This window comes from Panthera onca, chromosome D2, assembly GCF_046562875.1.
Source record: "Panthera onca isolate mPanOnc1 chromosome D2, mPanOnc1 haplotype 2, whole genome shotgun sequence".
Lineage (NCBI taxonomy): Eukaryota > Metazoa > Chordata > Mammalia > Carnivora > Felidae > Panthera > Panthera onca.
In genome coordinates this window covers 54,517,183-54,531,502 of record NC_138349.1, presented here as the reverse complement: position 1 = coordinate 54,531,502, position 14,320 = coordinate 54,517,183, and the positions used below count along the sequence as shown (strand labels likewise).

At 37.7% G+C, this 14,320-nt stretch overlaps 1 protein-coding gene across 6 annotated transcripts in view; it reads right to left on the bottom strand.

Moving 5' to 3' along the window:
• MICU1 (mitochondrial calcium uptake 1) overlaps positions 1 to 14,320 on the bottom strand; it is a 248,400-nt gene that overhangs the window by 192,364 nt on the left and 41,716 nt on the right. For 5 of the 6 annotated variants that reach the window (XM_078434361.2, XM_081790529.1, XM_060642469.3 and 2 more), the window contains exon 2: positions 9,344 to 9,505. In XM_078434361.2, coding sequence (XP_078290487.1) covers positions 9,344 to 9,504 — 161 coding nt within the window. In that variant the 5' untranslated portion in view covers position 9,505. Of the gene's footprint in view, positions 1 to 9,343; positions 9,506 to 12,435; positions 12,511 to 14,320 lie in introns of all 6 variants that reach the window. The other variant, XM_081790530.1, reaches the window with a different exon arrangement.

Sequence of the window (14,320 nt, the reverse complement as noted above, 5' to 3'; positions counted from 1 at the left end):
TGTGTGTGTGTGTGTGTGTGTGTGTGTGTGTGTGTGTGTATGTGTGTGTGTGTGTGGTTTTGTTTGTTTTAAGTGATTCGATTTCATTACTGGTAACTGGTCTTTCAGATTTTCTATTTCTTCCTGATTCAGTCTTGGAATATTGTATGTTTCTAGGAATTTATCTAGTATTTACCTAGTGTTTCCTCTAGGTTCCCCAATTTGTTGGCATGTAATTTTTCATAGTAGTTTCTTACAATATTTTGTATTTCTGTGATGTCAGTAGTAACTTCTTTCATTTCTAGTTTTATTTAAGTTCTCTTTTTTTTAATGTTTTTGTTTATTTTTGAGAGAGAAAGAGTATGGACATGAGAGTCAGGGAGAGGCAGAGAGAAAGGGAGAGAATCCCAAGCAGGCTCCATGCTCAGCGTGGAGCCCCACATGGGGCTCAATCCCATGACTGTGTGATCACAACCTAAGCCAATCAAAAGTTGGATGTTTAACCAACTGAGGCACCCAGGCATCCCTAAGTCCTCTCTTTTTTTAATTGAGTCTGCCTAAGGTTTATCAATTTCCTTTATCTTTTTGAAGAACAACCTCTTAATCTTTTTTTATCTTTTCTTTTTTTTTGTTTTTAATTTTTTTTTTTTTAACGTTTATTTATTTTTGAGACAGAGAGAGACAGAGCATGAATAGGGGAGGGGCAGAGAGAGAGGGAGACACAGAATCTGAAACAGGCTCCAGGCTCTGAGCTGTCAGCACAGAGCCCGACGTGGGGCTCGAACTCACGGACCGTGAGATCATGACCTGAGCCGAAGTCGGATGCTTAACCGACCGAGCCACCCAGGTGCCCCTTTTTTATCTTTTCTATATTTATCTTTTAAAAATTTTTTTCTATTGTTTTTTAGTACCTATTTCATTTATTTAGTCTATTTTGTTTATTTCTGGTATGATTTTTATTATTTCCTTCCTTCTATCAACTTTGGGCTTTATTTTTTTCTACTTCTTTTATGTATTAGGTTAGATTGTTTATTTGAAATTGTTCTTATTCCTTGGCATAGGCCTGTATCACTATAAACCTCCCTCTTAGAACTACTTCTGCTTCATCCCAAAGATTTTGGAATGTTGTCTTTCCATTTTCATTTATCTTGAGATATTTTTAAATATCCTCTTTGATTTCTTCATTGATCCATTGGTTGTTTAGTAGCATGTTATTTAGCCTCCATGTGTTTGTGTTTTTTCCAGGTTTTTTTTTTCCTTGTAATTAATTTCTAGTTTCATACTGTTGTAGTTGGAAAAGATGCTTGATGTGATTTCAATCTTAAATTTATTGAGACTTATTCTGTGTCCTAACATGGGATCTATTCTGGAGAATGTTCTTTGTGCACTTGAAAAGATTATATATTCCATTGTTTGGGGATGGAATGTTCTGTATATATCTACTAAGTCTATCTGGTCTAACGTGTTGCTTGAAGCCACTGTTTCCTTATTGATTTTGTCTGAATAGTCTATCCATTGATGTATGTCAAAGTCTGTCAAAGTGTGTCAAAGTCTGCTACTATTACTATGTATTACTGTCAATTTCTCCCTTGTTAATATTTGCTTTATGTATTTAGGTGCTCCTGTGTTGGGTGCACAGATATTTACAAGTTATAGCCTCTTGTTAGATTGATCCTTTTACCATTATGTTATGACCTTGTCTTTTATTATAGTCTTTGTTTTAAAGGCTATTTTGTCTAAGTTTTGCTACCCTGGCTTTTTTTCCACTTCCATTTGCAAAGAATACCTTTTTTTCCATCCCTTTCCATCCATACAATCTGTATGTATCTTTAGGTCTGAAGTGAGACTCCTGTAGACAGCAAATAGATGAGTCTTGTTTCTTTTTCTTTTAATCTATTCAATCTCTCTATGTCTTGATTGGAGCATTAAGTCCATTTACATCTAAAGTAATTACTGATAGATACTACTTATTGTACTACTTATTCATTGTTTTCTGGTTGTTTTTGTGGTTCTTCTCTGTTCCTTTCTTCTTCTCTTGCTCTCTTCTCTTGTGATTGGATCACTTTCTTTAGTGTTATGCTTGGATTCTCTTTATTTTTTTATGTATCTATTACAGGTTTTGGAGTTGTGGTTACGTTACTATGAGGCTCATATATAACACCCTGTGTATACAGCAATCTATTCAAAGTTGCTGGATGTTTATGTTCCAATACATTCTTTATTTTTTTTGTAATATTTTTATTTATTTACTTTAAGAGAGAATGAGCACCAGTGGGGGAGGAGCAGACAGAAGGACAGGCAAAATCCCAATCAGGCTCTGCACCATTAGCCATTAGCGCAGAGCCTGATGTGGGGCTCAAACCCACAAACCATGAGATCATGACCTCAGCCAAGAGCAAATGTCAGACACTTAACTGTGCCACCCAGGCGCCCCAATGTTCCAATACATTCTAAAAGCCCTCTCAACAATTTTGTTTTTACTCACCCTCCCAAAAATTTATGTATCTGATGTCATATTTTACATCTTTTTTATTTTGTGTATTCCCTTAATTATCATATACTTGATTTCACTATTTTTGTCTTTTAACCTTCAGAGCAGCTTTGTAAGTGACTGATCTACTATCTTAACTATGGTTGCTTTTACCAGTGACTTTTTCTTTCATAATCTTCTCACTTCTACTTATGGCCTTTTCTGCTTAAAGAAGTCCCTTTATATTTCCTCTGAGGCCAGTTCAGTGGTGATGAATCTTTTAACTTTTGTTTAGGAAACCTTCTATCTGTCCTTCAATTCTGAATGATAACCTTGCCAGGTAGACCATTCTTGGTTGTAGATTTTTTTTTCCCCTTTCAGCACTTTGAATATATCATGCCACTCCCTTCTGGGATGCAAAGTTTCTGCTGAAAAATCACCTGATAGCCTTAGAGGTATTCCCAGTATGTAACTAGTTGCTTTCCTCTTGCTGCTTTTAAGATTCTCTCTTTAATTTTTGATATTTTAATTATTATGTTTTGGTGTGGACCTCTTTATGTTTATCTTGTTTGGTGGTCTCTTTGCTTCCTGGACCCAAATATTTCCTTCCCCAAGTAAGGGAAGTTTTCAGCTATCATTTCTTCAAATAAGTTTTCTCTTTCTCTCTTCTCCTTCTGGGACCCAAGAATGCAAATGTTAGTATGGTTGACATTGTACTAGAGGTCCCTTAACCTAGCCTCATTTTTTTTTTAATTCCTTTTTCTTTCTGCTATTTAGCTTGGTTCCTTTTCACTACACTGTCTTCCAGATCACTGATCCTTCTTCTGCATCCTCTAATCTGCTGTTGATTCCCTCTAGTGTATTTTCATTTGGTTATTTTGTTCTTTAGCTCTGATTGGTTCTTTTTTATATTTTCTATCTTTGTTAAAGTTCTCAATGGGTTTACACACTTCTCCCAAGTTTGACAAACACCTTTATGACCATTAACTTGAACTCTTTATAAGGTAAATTGCTTACCTCCATTTCATTTAGTTCATTTTTCAAGGTTTTGTCTTGTTTTCATTTGGAACATATTCCTATATTTTTATTTTGCTTGACTCTGTGTTTGTTTCTATGTATTATGTAGGTCAGCAATGTTTCCTGGTCTTAAAGGTAGTGGTCTTATGTAGAAGACATCTGTGGGGCCCAGAGGTACAATCTACTCTGGTTACCAGAACCAAGTGTTCCAGGGGTATCCCCAGTGTTGTCTGTGTGCACCCTTCCTGTTGTGACTGGGCTGCAACTGCTGTGGGTACACTGGTAGATGGGGCTGGTCCGAGCTTGGCAAGCTTAGAGGCCAGGTTGCAGCTGCTGTGGGTGTCTAGTGGGTGGAGTCAGCACCCGATGTGGTTGGCCAAGAGGCCTGGCTACAACTGTTATGTATGTGTTCATGAGCAGAGCTTCCCCCCCAACTCTCCCAAGGAATCACTTTGGAGGGGTACTGGTCCTAAGGATGCCCATCAGGTGAGGCAGGGTGGAAGCTGCTTGCCCTGCCGTGACAGGAGGAGACCACAGGGAAATGCCACAGCAGGACAAGCAGTGCTAGCTATGTAGATGGAGAATGTCAGAACTGGCGCCTACATCAGGCCAGCTAGGCTGAAGTAAGGCAAGAGAAATGGTGGCCACCAGCGGTTCCACTCCTGAAGAAAGTTCACACAGAACCCCGCCCTTCTGGCACAAGCCCTAAAATCAGTGAATAAATCATCACATATGGCCCAGGTGCTTTTCAAACTCCTTCCAATGGCTGGATCTCAGAGTGAGTGAGATTGTGGAGGGGCCCTTTAAGAGCAGAGTTGTGGTTTCCTATGGCTCTCCACCTTTCCTGGAGTTATGCCCTGCTGATTTTCAAAGCCACACAAAATGGACACTTGTCTTCTCAGCATAGGGCGGGTGCAGGGAGTGCCCAAAGTGGAGCCTGAACCTGGTGCTCCTTAGGAAGGGCCTCCACACCTGTGATATGCCTTCTGTTTGTGAGGTCACTGGCAATCCCTTTCAGACTGCTGGGTGATTTCTGGGTCTCAGAGCAAGTGAAACTACATATGAGCCCTCTAAGACCAGAATCTCAGTTTCATATAGCATTTTGGGACCCCTGCATGTCAAACCCATTGGTTTTGCAAGTCCAATATTTTCAGGCTCCTCTCTCCAGGGAAAATCCCAGGTGATGGGGTGACTAATGTGGGGCACCAACCCCCCCGCCCCCACTCCTCCAGAAGAAGCACCACCTGGTGAAATTCCTTCTCTGTTCAATGTTGTTGCTCTGAGGATAGGGTTTTTTGCAGGACTGTGTTTCTGCCTCTTTATCCATCTTGGTGTGGCCCTTATATCTTTTGTTGTAGATGGAGTTCACAGTTTTCAGATCTTTTACAGAGGGAAATTACCCATACGTAGCTATAGGTCTGGTGTGTCTACAGGAAGGGGTAAGTTCAGGATCTTCCTATGCTGCCTCCTTTCCAGCTCCTCCAATTAACAATATTGTCCAAATGGTACTTCTAGAGATTAAAAATATAATGTCCAAAATCTTTTTAAAAATAAGTAGACACAGCAGATAAGATACTGCAGAAAAAGTGATCAGTGATCTTGAAGAAACAAACAAAAACTCCAAAAACTGAAGCAGAGAGAGAGAGAAGGCTGTATAAAATATAAACAAAACCTTGATGATGTGTAGGACAATACCAAATGGTTTAGCACATGTGTGAATGAGTCCCAGAAAGTATATGTATGTGAGGGGGGTTGTGCAGATGGGAACAAAAAAATTTAATGAAGAAATAATGGGCAAAATTGTTCAAATTTCATAAAAAGCATAAATTCACAGTCTAAGGAAATCAATAAATTTTAAACAGAATAAGCACAAAGTAAACAGCACTAAAACATATCATAATCAAATTGCTGAAAACAATTTAAAAAATCGTAAAACTAAGCCAACGAAAAAGAGATCATTCACACATAAGAACAAAGATAAGAATTACTATGGACTTTTCCATAAAAAACCTGAAGACATAATCCAGCAATGCTACTTCAGGTTATACACCCACAAGAAGTGAAAGCAGGGGCTGCAAGAGATATTTGTGCATAAATGTTCACTATTCACAACTATTCACAATAGTTGAAAAGTGGAAACAACCCAAGTATTCATTGATAGATGAATAGATACACAAAATGGTATATAATACACACTATGAAAAACTAGTCAGCCTTTAAAAGGAAGAAAATTCTGATACATGACATGTGGATGAACCCTGAAATTACTATGTTAAGTGAAATAAGCCAGACACAAAAGGACAAATATTGCATTATCCCATTTATATAGGCACTAGAATAGTCAAATTCATAAAGCAAAAAAGCAGAATACCCAGGTATTAGGGGGAAGTTGACTGGGGAATTACTGTTTAATGGGTCCAGAGTTTCAGTTTGGGAATAATAAAAAAATTCTAGAGATCAATGGTAGTATTGGTTACACAACAATGTGAATGTAATTAATGTTAATGAAGTTAAAAATGGTTAAAATGGTAAATTTTATGCTACATATATCTTACCACAATGAAAAAAAAATACTAGACTATAATGAGGATACCATACTGAAGACAAAAAAAGAAAAATCAAAACTGGAGACAACTGAATGATATACTTAAAGTGCTAGAAAGAAAAAAGTCAACCTAGAATTCTATATCCAGTGAAAATATCCTTCAAAAGTGAAAGCAAAATAAAGACATTTCCAGACAAAAGCTGACAGGATCTATCTCCAGCAGACAAGAACTCCTAATAAAGCAAGTACTTTAGGCTAAAAGAAGAATGATACTAGATAGGCTACATAGCCAGTGTAAACCCAAATATTCAGACTTCAAACCCTGAATCCTTAATACTATATCTCAGTATCTTTTTTAAGACTGAGTATCTGAAAACAAAGTAAAATGTGACAAATGTTCTTTCTCTAACAATACTGTAATATGGTTTCTAAGGATCATACTTAAGTTAATTCATGAATTTAGGTAGTAAACCTGGTCTTTACACATACCTAATTGTATAACCCAGAACATATACACTTTGGTTTGAAGGCAAACATTCCAAATTGTATTCTTTGTCATCCACCTATATAATTCAAAACTATAACAACATACGCTAAATATTTATTTTTTGTTCAGGAAAAGGGATTGGGGATGGAAACTTCTACATTAGACTTTTTAGATCCTATTGTTCTCTTGTCATTTAAATTTATGAGGTTTAAAGTTTTGAAATTTAAGTTTATCAATTTAAAATTTTTTAAACTTTAAAATTATATCATGCCCTCTTTTAAAAAGAAGTTTGTTTAAAAAAATTTTTTTAATGTTTATTTATTTTTGAAAGAGAGAGAGAGACAGAGACAGAGACAGAGACAGAGTGCAGGTGGGTGAAGGGCCAGAGAGAGAGGGAGACACAGAATCAAGGCAGGTTCCAGGCTCTAAGCTGTCAGCACAGAGCCTGATGTGGGGCTCAAACTCATGAACCATGAGATCATGACCTGAGCCAAGGTCAGATGCTTAACCAACTGAGCCACCCAGGCGCCCCTGAACTTTATTTTTTTTAAAGAACTTTAAATCTCACTTCTTAGGAAAACATTTTATTTCTGTTCATTTCACAAGTTTTAAAAAGAGAATGGAAAAAAGATATAAAATTAAAGGGTAAGCCCTATGCCTGTATTCTCTGACATGATAACTCACAATCATTTTATTTATTTATTTTTTAAACTTTACTTATTTATTTTGAGAGAGAGAGTGAGTGAGCAGGGGAGGGACAGAGAGAGAGGGAGAAAGCGAGAATCCCAAGCAGGTTCCGCGCTGTCAGCGTGGAGCCAGACGGAGGGCTCAAACTCACAACCATCAGATCATGCCCAAGCCAAAACCAAAAGTTGGATGCTTAACCAACTGAGCAACTCAGGAGCCCCAACTCAAAATCATTTTAGAGAGTGTTTGCTACTGATCTTGATCTCAATATAAACATGAAAATTTCAACAATTTTTTTTTATTTTTTGTTTCAAAACTTTAGAATAATTATGGTTCTCTCATTATAATTTCCTACATGGCACAGCAAAGGCACAAGACTAACAATCTTCGAGCACTAAAATCTTGGCACTTAGGTATATTTATGATTTTGAAGCATTCATCAAATTAGAATCTGTGACAAAAGCATATGCATTAGAAGAAGCCTAATACTGGGGACATACTGTCAATATGTAGTTTTTTGCTTTTGGATATTTTGGGGCTTAAAAATTACAACAAAAAGAGGAATGTTTCCTCTACATAACAGTCCAAATTATCTTCTTATTCTTTTTCTGGGAGTAATATTACACAAAAACACTACAAATTAAGATAAGTAAAATAATCTAAACTTGTTCATTAGCATTTAATCTGAATAGTATAAACAAAGTGACTCAAAGAAAAAGAGTAGTAACTTCTTAAACATTCAAACCATCAAACAACTTCTCAGCTTCTTCAGGTAGAGCCTGTTGTCATCTTTGATATTAGACTAAGCCAAAAGGCAATCTAAATGCACCTGCCTGGAGTCCTCTAATTCCATTACAGGAAAGCATTCCTGAAGAAATTGCTAAGCATTTAATATTTATCACAGTGAAAGAACAAAAAGTGTGTTTCCCATCCCTCTTTTCCTTCTTTTGCCTCCCTCTCTTCCTCCTTCCGTCTAGATCTTTCTCCCCCTCTCTCTTCTTCCTAAACCCATGCACCCCTTTCTAAGGTTCCTGCACCCGCATCATCATCTCAAACTAGTATCAGTGTCTGTCAGTAGATCATCTTCCCACTCCAGTTTATTCCATTATTGTTGCTGTATTAACGTCTCTTAATACTTGTTTGTGATCAGACTCTTGCTTCAAACCCTCTTAGCTCATCATTGCCTACAGATTAAAATCACAACTTTTGGCATAGGATATAGAATCTAATATAGAATCTTTTATATCACAACTCCAACTTTTTTTTTTTTTTTTGGAAACCCAGTCTTTTCTGCTAATACTCTCTCCTCTCTTCACCATTTCTCACCTTCAGCTTATATCCAGTAATAATAGTTAACATTTATTGATAGCTTACTATGTGCCAAGTACCTTCTACACAAAATATTTATTTTACAAAGTTATGTGCCAAGCACTGTTCTAAGCACTTAACAAATAATACCTCAGAGTGCCTAGCTGACTTAGTCAGTAAAGTGTATGATTCTTGAGCTCAGGGTCGTGAGTTGGAGCCCCATGGTGAGTGTACGGCCTACTTAAACAATAAAATAAAATGTTATTTAAAAAAATAATAATAACTCAATCTTCATAACAACCTTTGAGATAGGTACTATCATTATCCCTATTTTACTGCCTAATGGCAGAAAGCAGATCAGCAGCTTCCCAGGTCTGGGAGGGATGGAGAAAGTGGGAAGTGACTACTAAACAGCATGGAGTTTCTTTATGGAGTGATGAAAATTTTCAGAATCAGAGTGGCAATGGTTGTACAATTTTGTAAATATACTAAAAACCAGTGGATTGTATACAGCAAATTGGTAAATTATTAAATTTATTTACTTATTCATTTAGTATTATATATTATTTATTCAAAAATTTATTAAAATTATTAAATTGGTAAATTATTTTAAATGTTTGGCAGAGGAGACAGGCAGATAGTAAGGCAGGGTATCTCCTATTGGTTGCTTTGACACAAGTGCTGAATTCTTTGAAACCTCTTATTTCACAAATATTATCAACACCAAATTATTTGGGCAAGAAATTTTAGTGCAAAGTTAAGCCAGAAATCAATATAATCCTTCTAGATAACAGAGACAACTGGAAGAATGAGAGTACACGCAGGAGCAGAATGCTCAGATAACACGCACCTCTTCCACAGGAGACCAGTACTCGCAGTTACTGCAGATGCTCCCAGGAAAGCCACCATCATTAGTCGTCGCCTGATCTGGGTGGGCTGTGATCCTCCATGGTAACATCGAACGCCCACGGCCAGTTCTGCCAATGCAGAGAGTGAGTGAAGACGAAACATCCTGTGGACAAAAAGTAGAAATGTTATTATTCCTAATTAGTGACGGGAACAGTGACGATGATGATGAAGATGATAGTTTCCACATCACCCACACGTACTACAGACTTACTCAATGGCAGACACTAAACACTTTGTGATCCCATGTAGTATTCCATTTAATCCTCAGAACAATTGTATGAGAAAAATAGCACTTATTACCCTGACATATGAGTCAAAGTACAATCAGAAGACAAGAAACCGCATAGTAATTTCAACAGGGAAAGGTTAATATAAAGCATTATTAATTATAACAAAGGATAATACCAAGAGTCAAAGAGATAGCAGGTACAGGGAGCAGCCACTACTTCAAGGGCTGATGCAGACCAACAGGAGAGGAATAAATCTGTAAAGGGGCCACTCTCAACAGGGCTTAGATACAGGCCTGTGATAAGGACATGGCATGGATGTCTGAGAAATTCACTAAAGTGTCAGGCCAACAGGTCACTCACTGTAAAGTCATCTAGTAGAACTCAACACGCCAGGGGAACTCAGGAAGGTACCAAGGGGGAGATGTCAGAGTATGGAACTCACTGGGAAACTGCATGTAGGAGGGTTGCTGCTAAAACTCCCTAGGCGTTGAGAGCCCCACGGTGTCCCACATTCTGGGGGCCTCAGTGTGCTACAGGAGTGAGCAGCCAAGACACTAGAATCAGGAAGAAAAACTCCTTCCTTCTCTACTCTCCCTCTAGTCCTTCTACTGACAAACCTTAACAAAAGCTGGCAAGAGAGAAATTTCCAGTGTTGCAAATAGGGCGATGAAAGATGGATTTAGAACTGCAAAGTAACAGATTTGTAAGTGGCACATCCATTTTACAGATGTGAAAACTGAGATAGAGTGACTTGATCTAGAGTATACAGCTAGGAAGTAGATCCATAATCTAAACCGACTGGACTAATGTCAGAGCCCAGGTTTTTAACTAGGACACTTTGCAGCCCCCCTACCTTTTAATGTTGATATTGCTTTTGTTAAAATAATTTAAGTTTTCATTAAATATTCCTCACTCCCAGGTCCTTGGAAGACCTCCTACGCACCAAATTCTTTGGTTTCATACTTATAACTTCACCTGTTCCTCTAATTGTTAAATTCAGAAACATCTGTATTAGGTCATATTATTGTTCACTAAACACTCACCCTCCCATCCCCCATCCCATGGGAAAATACTACTTTCCACACTCTTTTCATTTTCGGTGTGTATCTTGCCATATGCCTTGCTATGGCTAATGGGATGTGGGCCAGTTCCATAGAGCGCTTTTAAGAAGTACTGCTGTTAGCCTTCTTGTGCTTCTGCATTCTACCAAGAGAAGATCACGCCCCTAGTAGGCATGCTCTTTCAGCCTGGGTTCCATAATGGACAGATCTCAGCCTACAGCCAGGCACTGGGAAGACCAGCTGAGCCAGTTGAGCACAGCTGACATATGGAATGTTAGTGAGAAATAAATGTTTATGATTGTAAGCCACTAAAACTGGGGGTGGTTTATTGCCACAGCAAAAGCTGACTAATTCAGCATCTAAGAGAATTACTGGGAACTTCTCATTCAACAAAAATGTATTAAGTTCATGCTATTCAGGCCTTGCTAAGACCTAAAAGGCTAAAAAGAATTCCACATTCTAATTAGGCAAGATACACATGAAAATTTTTTTTAATGTTTTATTATTTATTTTTGAGAGAGAGACAGAGAGAGAGAGAGAGAGAGAGAAAGCATGACTAAGGGAAGGGCAGAGAGAGAGAGGAAGACAGAATCCGAAGCGTGCTCCAGGCTCTGAGCTGTCAGCACGGAGCCCGATGTGGGGCTCGAACCCACAAACTGTGAGATCATGATCTGAGCCAAAGTCGGATGCTCAACCGACTGAGCCACCCAGGTGTCCTACATATGAAACATTTTAAAAGGATACATTTCTAAAATGGTATCTTGAAGAAGTATAAAAATATTGGGGTATAGATATTAGAGAATTTAAAAAAAAATTTAAACACCAGGGTAAGACTGGGTTAGTCAGCAAAGGCTTTTGTTTAGTTTTGAGTCTCAGAATGGTACAAAATCTTGATTAAGTGATAGAAATCTCATGGACACTCCAAAAGACAGGATCATTTCTGGCACCTCCATATAGAGTATTAATAGAAAATGATTTTTCTCCTCTAGACAGTATCTTGACACCAGAGTAGAGTCTTCATTTTTATTCCACCAGGTGGACTGAAGGAGAAAGGGGCATTTCTTCCTGGTTATATGACTTTTTATAGTGGCAGTTTGTTCAAATTACACAAAATATCCATTCTCTTCTGTGATTTTCCCAACACACAGTTCACTGCTTCCTAAATTATCTTGCACTTTATACATATCTTCCTATGGCAATTAACACATTTGTTCATGTGCAAGTTTGCTATCCCCACTCGGCTCTCAGCCTCCTTTTAAAGCCAAAATTATGTTTCTTCCTCTTGGTAAACACACAGTCTAGCACAGAGACTGTTACATTACAGGTGTTTAAAATACTTAACCATCTACTTTACGTTCACATGAAGATGAAGGTACAAATTATACAGGTACTGGGCTCCTGACATTTAAGTATACTTCTAAGCCCCAATAAACTAAGAAAACTATGTCTTTTACCATTTGGATTCAAATCAAGTTAAGACTACTTAGCTGTCCCTTAAAATCACTGAGCCAGTTACTAACTCTTCTATGGGACCTATACCTGTAATCTCTTAAGTAAACCTTTCCATTAGCCTTCTTCATTCAACCTAGGCCCAATTTCAAAGCTAGAACTAAATCCTGCCCTTATGGACAAAGGGGGAAAAGAATTAAGTTTCTATCCTATTTCCTAAGACCTAAGCTGCGGCAACACAATTCTTATGTCCCTCCCCAGTCCCAGAAATCATCTCATTTTACCACACGTACTTTAGCAAACTCCAGCACCAAGGAGACTATCCACTATATTTTCTTCCTGTCTGTCAACAACTGATTCATTTTTATCTGGAGAGAGAGAGAGAAAGAGAGAGAGAGAGTGTGAGTGGGGGAGGGGGGCAGTGGGAGAGAGACAGAAAACATTAAGCAGGCTTTGCGCTGAGCATGGGCTCGATCCCACAACCCTGGGATCATGACCTGAGCCAAAATCAAGAGTCAGATGCTCAACTGACTGAGCCACCCAGGTACCCCTGATTCATTTCTAAATTAGTAATTTTCCAAACCCACAAGTGCATTCAGATATATAACACTACTTTTGTCTATAATAATAATGAGCATAACTAAAACATACATATCTGGAGAAAACATTATTCATCACTGGCAACAGAAAGAAAAGAACACTCAGAAGCTTCCAATGTGAAAAACAAATAACCAGTTCCTAAGTTGGGACAGGCAAGGAATGTGTAAGACTGGAAGATAAATTTAGAACTGATCAGATACGGAGAATAAGTAGATGGATATCCACCATCGTAATAAAACCATTTTTCAGTAACAACAACAAAAAAGGCATGATCAAATAGGTAAGCCATAATTATTTGAGAAGATCGTTTGAATTGTGAACTGAGAATTCTGACCAAATATACAACAGGAAAACACTAAATATCTTAAATTGGAAAAGAAAGTGATGAAAATACTTTTTTAAAGAATATCACTATTCAGTAGTGAATAAATTCCAAAGAACAAAAAAAAAAAAGCTAACAGGAGCAGTGAGTACAGCCCAAAGGCAATTAATAACCTAAGTACTGAGTGATAAGTATCTAGATGATTAGTATGGAAACCAAACATAAAATAAAAACAGCCAAAGACAGACAAAACTATCAGATAACAGTGTCCAACACACATTCATAGGTAAGTGTGTAGAAGATATGGAAGACAGAAACGAGAAAGAGATTAAGATAATAACAACACTAAGTAGAGTACGGTAGAAAGTAAAATGGACTAGGAATCCAATGACCCAAGATCTAGTCTCAACTCTACTACTAAACAGCTGCGCACAAAGGAAGCTTATCTCCCTTCCTTAAGGAAGAATTTCATACAAGGAGAGAATTGCCTAAATGAGCTTTAAGGTTTCTTTTATCTCTTAACGCTCTCTAATCTGGGTGAAAAACTATATGGCAAAGTTTAATCTATTTCATGGTGGGGGAGGGGAGTAAGATCATGCCATACAATCAAAACTTACTAGTTTTGAGAATCCAAGTCTGTATGCTCTAGTGTTAGAGGATTTTTAATTTTGAAAGTTCTGAGTTTTAATAACAGTCTACTTATATTTTGATGTTGTAATTCAAATGTTACCGTCTACATCTCATTTTACCACTGGTTTTAATCTCATTCCCCAAAACACACATCAAAAGATATATTTAGGGGCCTGGTGGGTTCAGTTGATGGAGCATGCAACTCTTGATCTCAGGGCTCTGAGTTCAAGCCCCGGGTTGGGTGTAGAGATTACTTAAAAATAAAAAAATCCTGGGTTGCCTGGGAGGCTCAGTTGGTTGAGCGTATGATTTTGGCTCAGGTCATGATCTCACAGTTCGTGGGTTCGAGCCCTTCATCGGGCTTTGCACTGACAGTGCAAAGCCTGCTTGGGATTCTCTCTCCCTCTCTCTCTCTCTGCCCCTACCCCACTTGTGTGTGCGCAAGTCTGTCTCTAAGTGAATAAACTTAAAAAATTAAAAAAAAAAATATCTATTTGTTTTCTCTAGTGCAATTTTCACAGATGCCAAGTAAACAAAGAAAAAAAAAAAAACCGAGAAAAGATTACTATAATTTAATTCCTAACTCTGTAGTACAGAAATAGTGTAACTAGTTGAATGTGTTAATT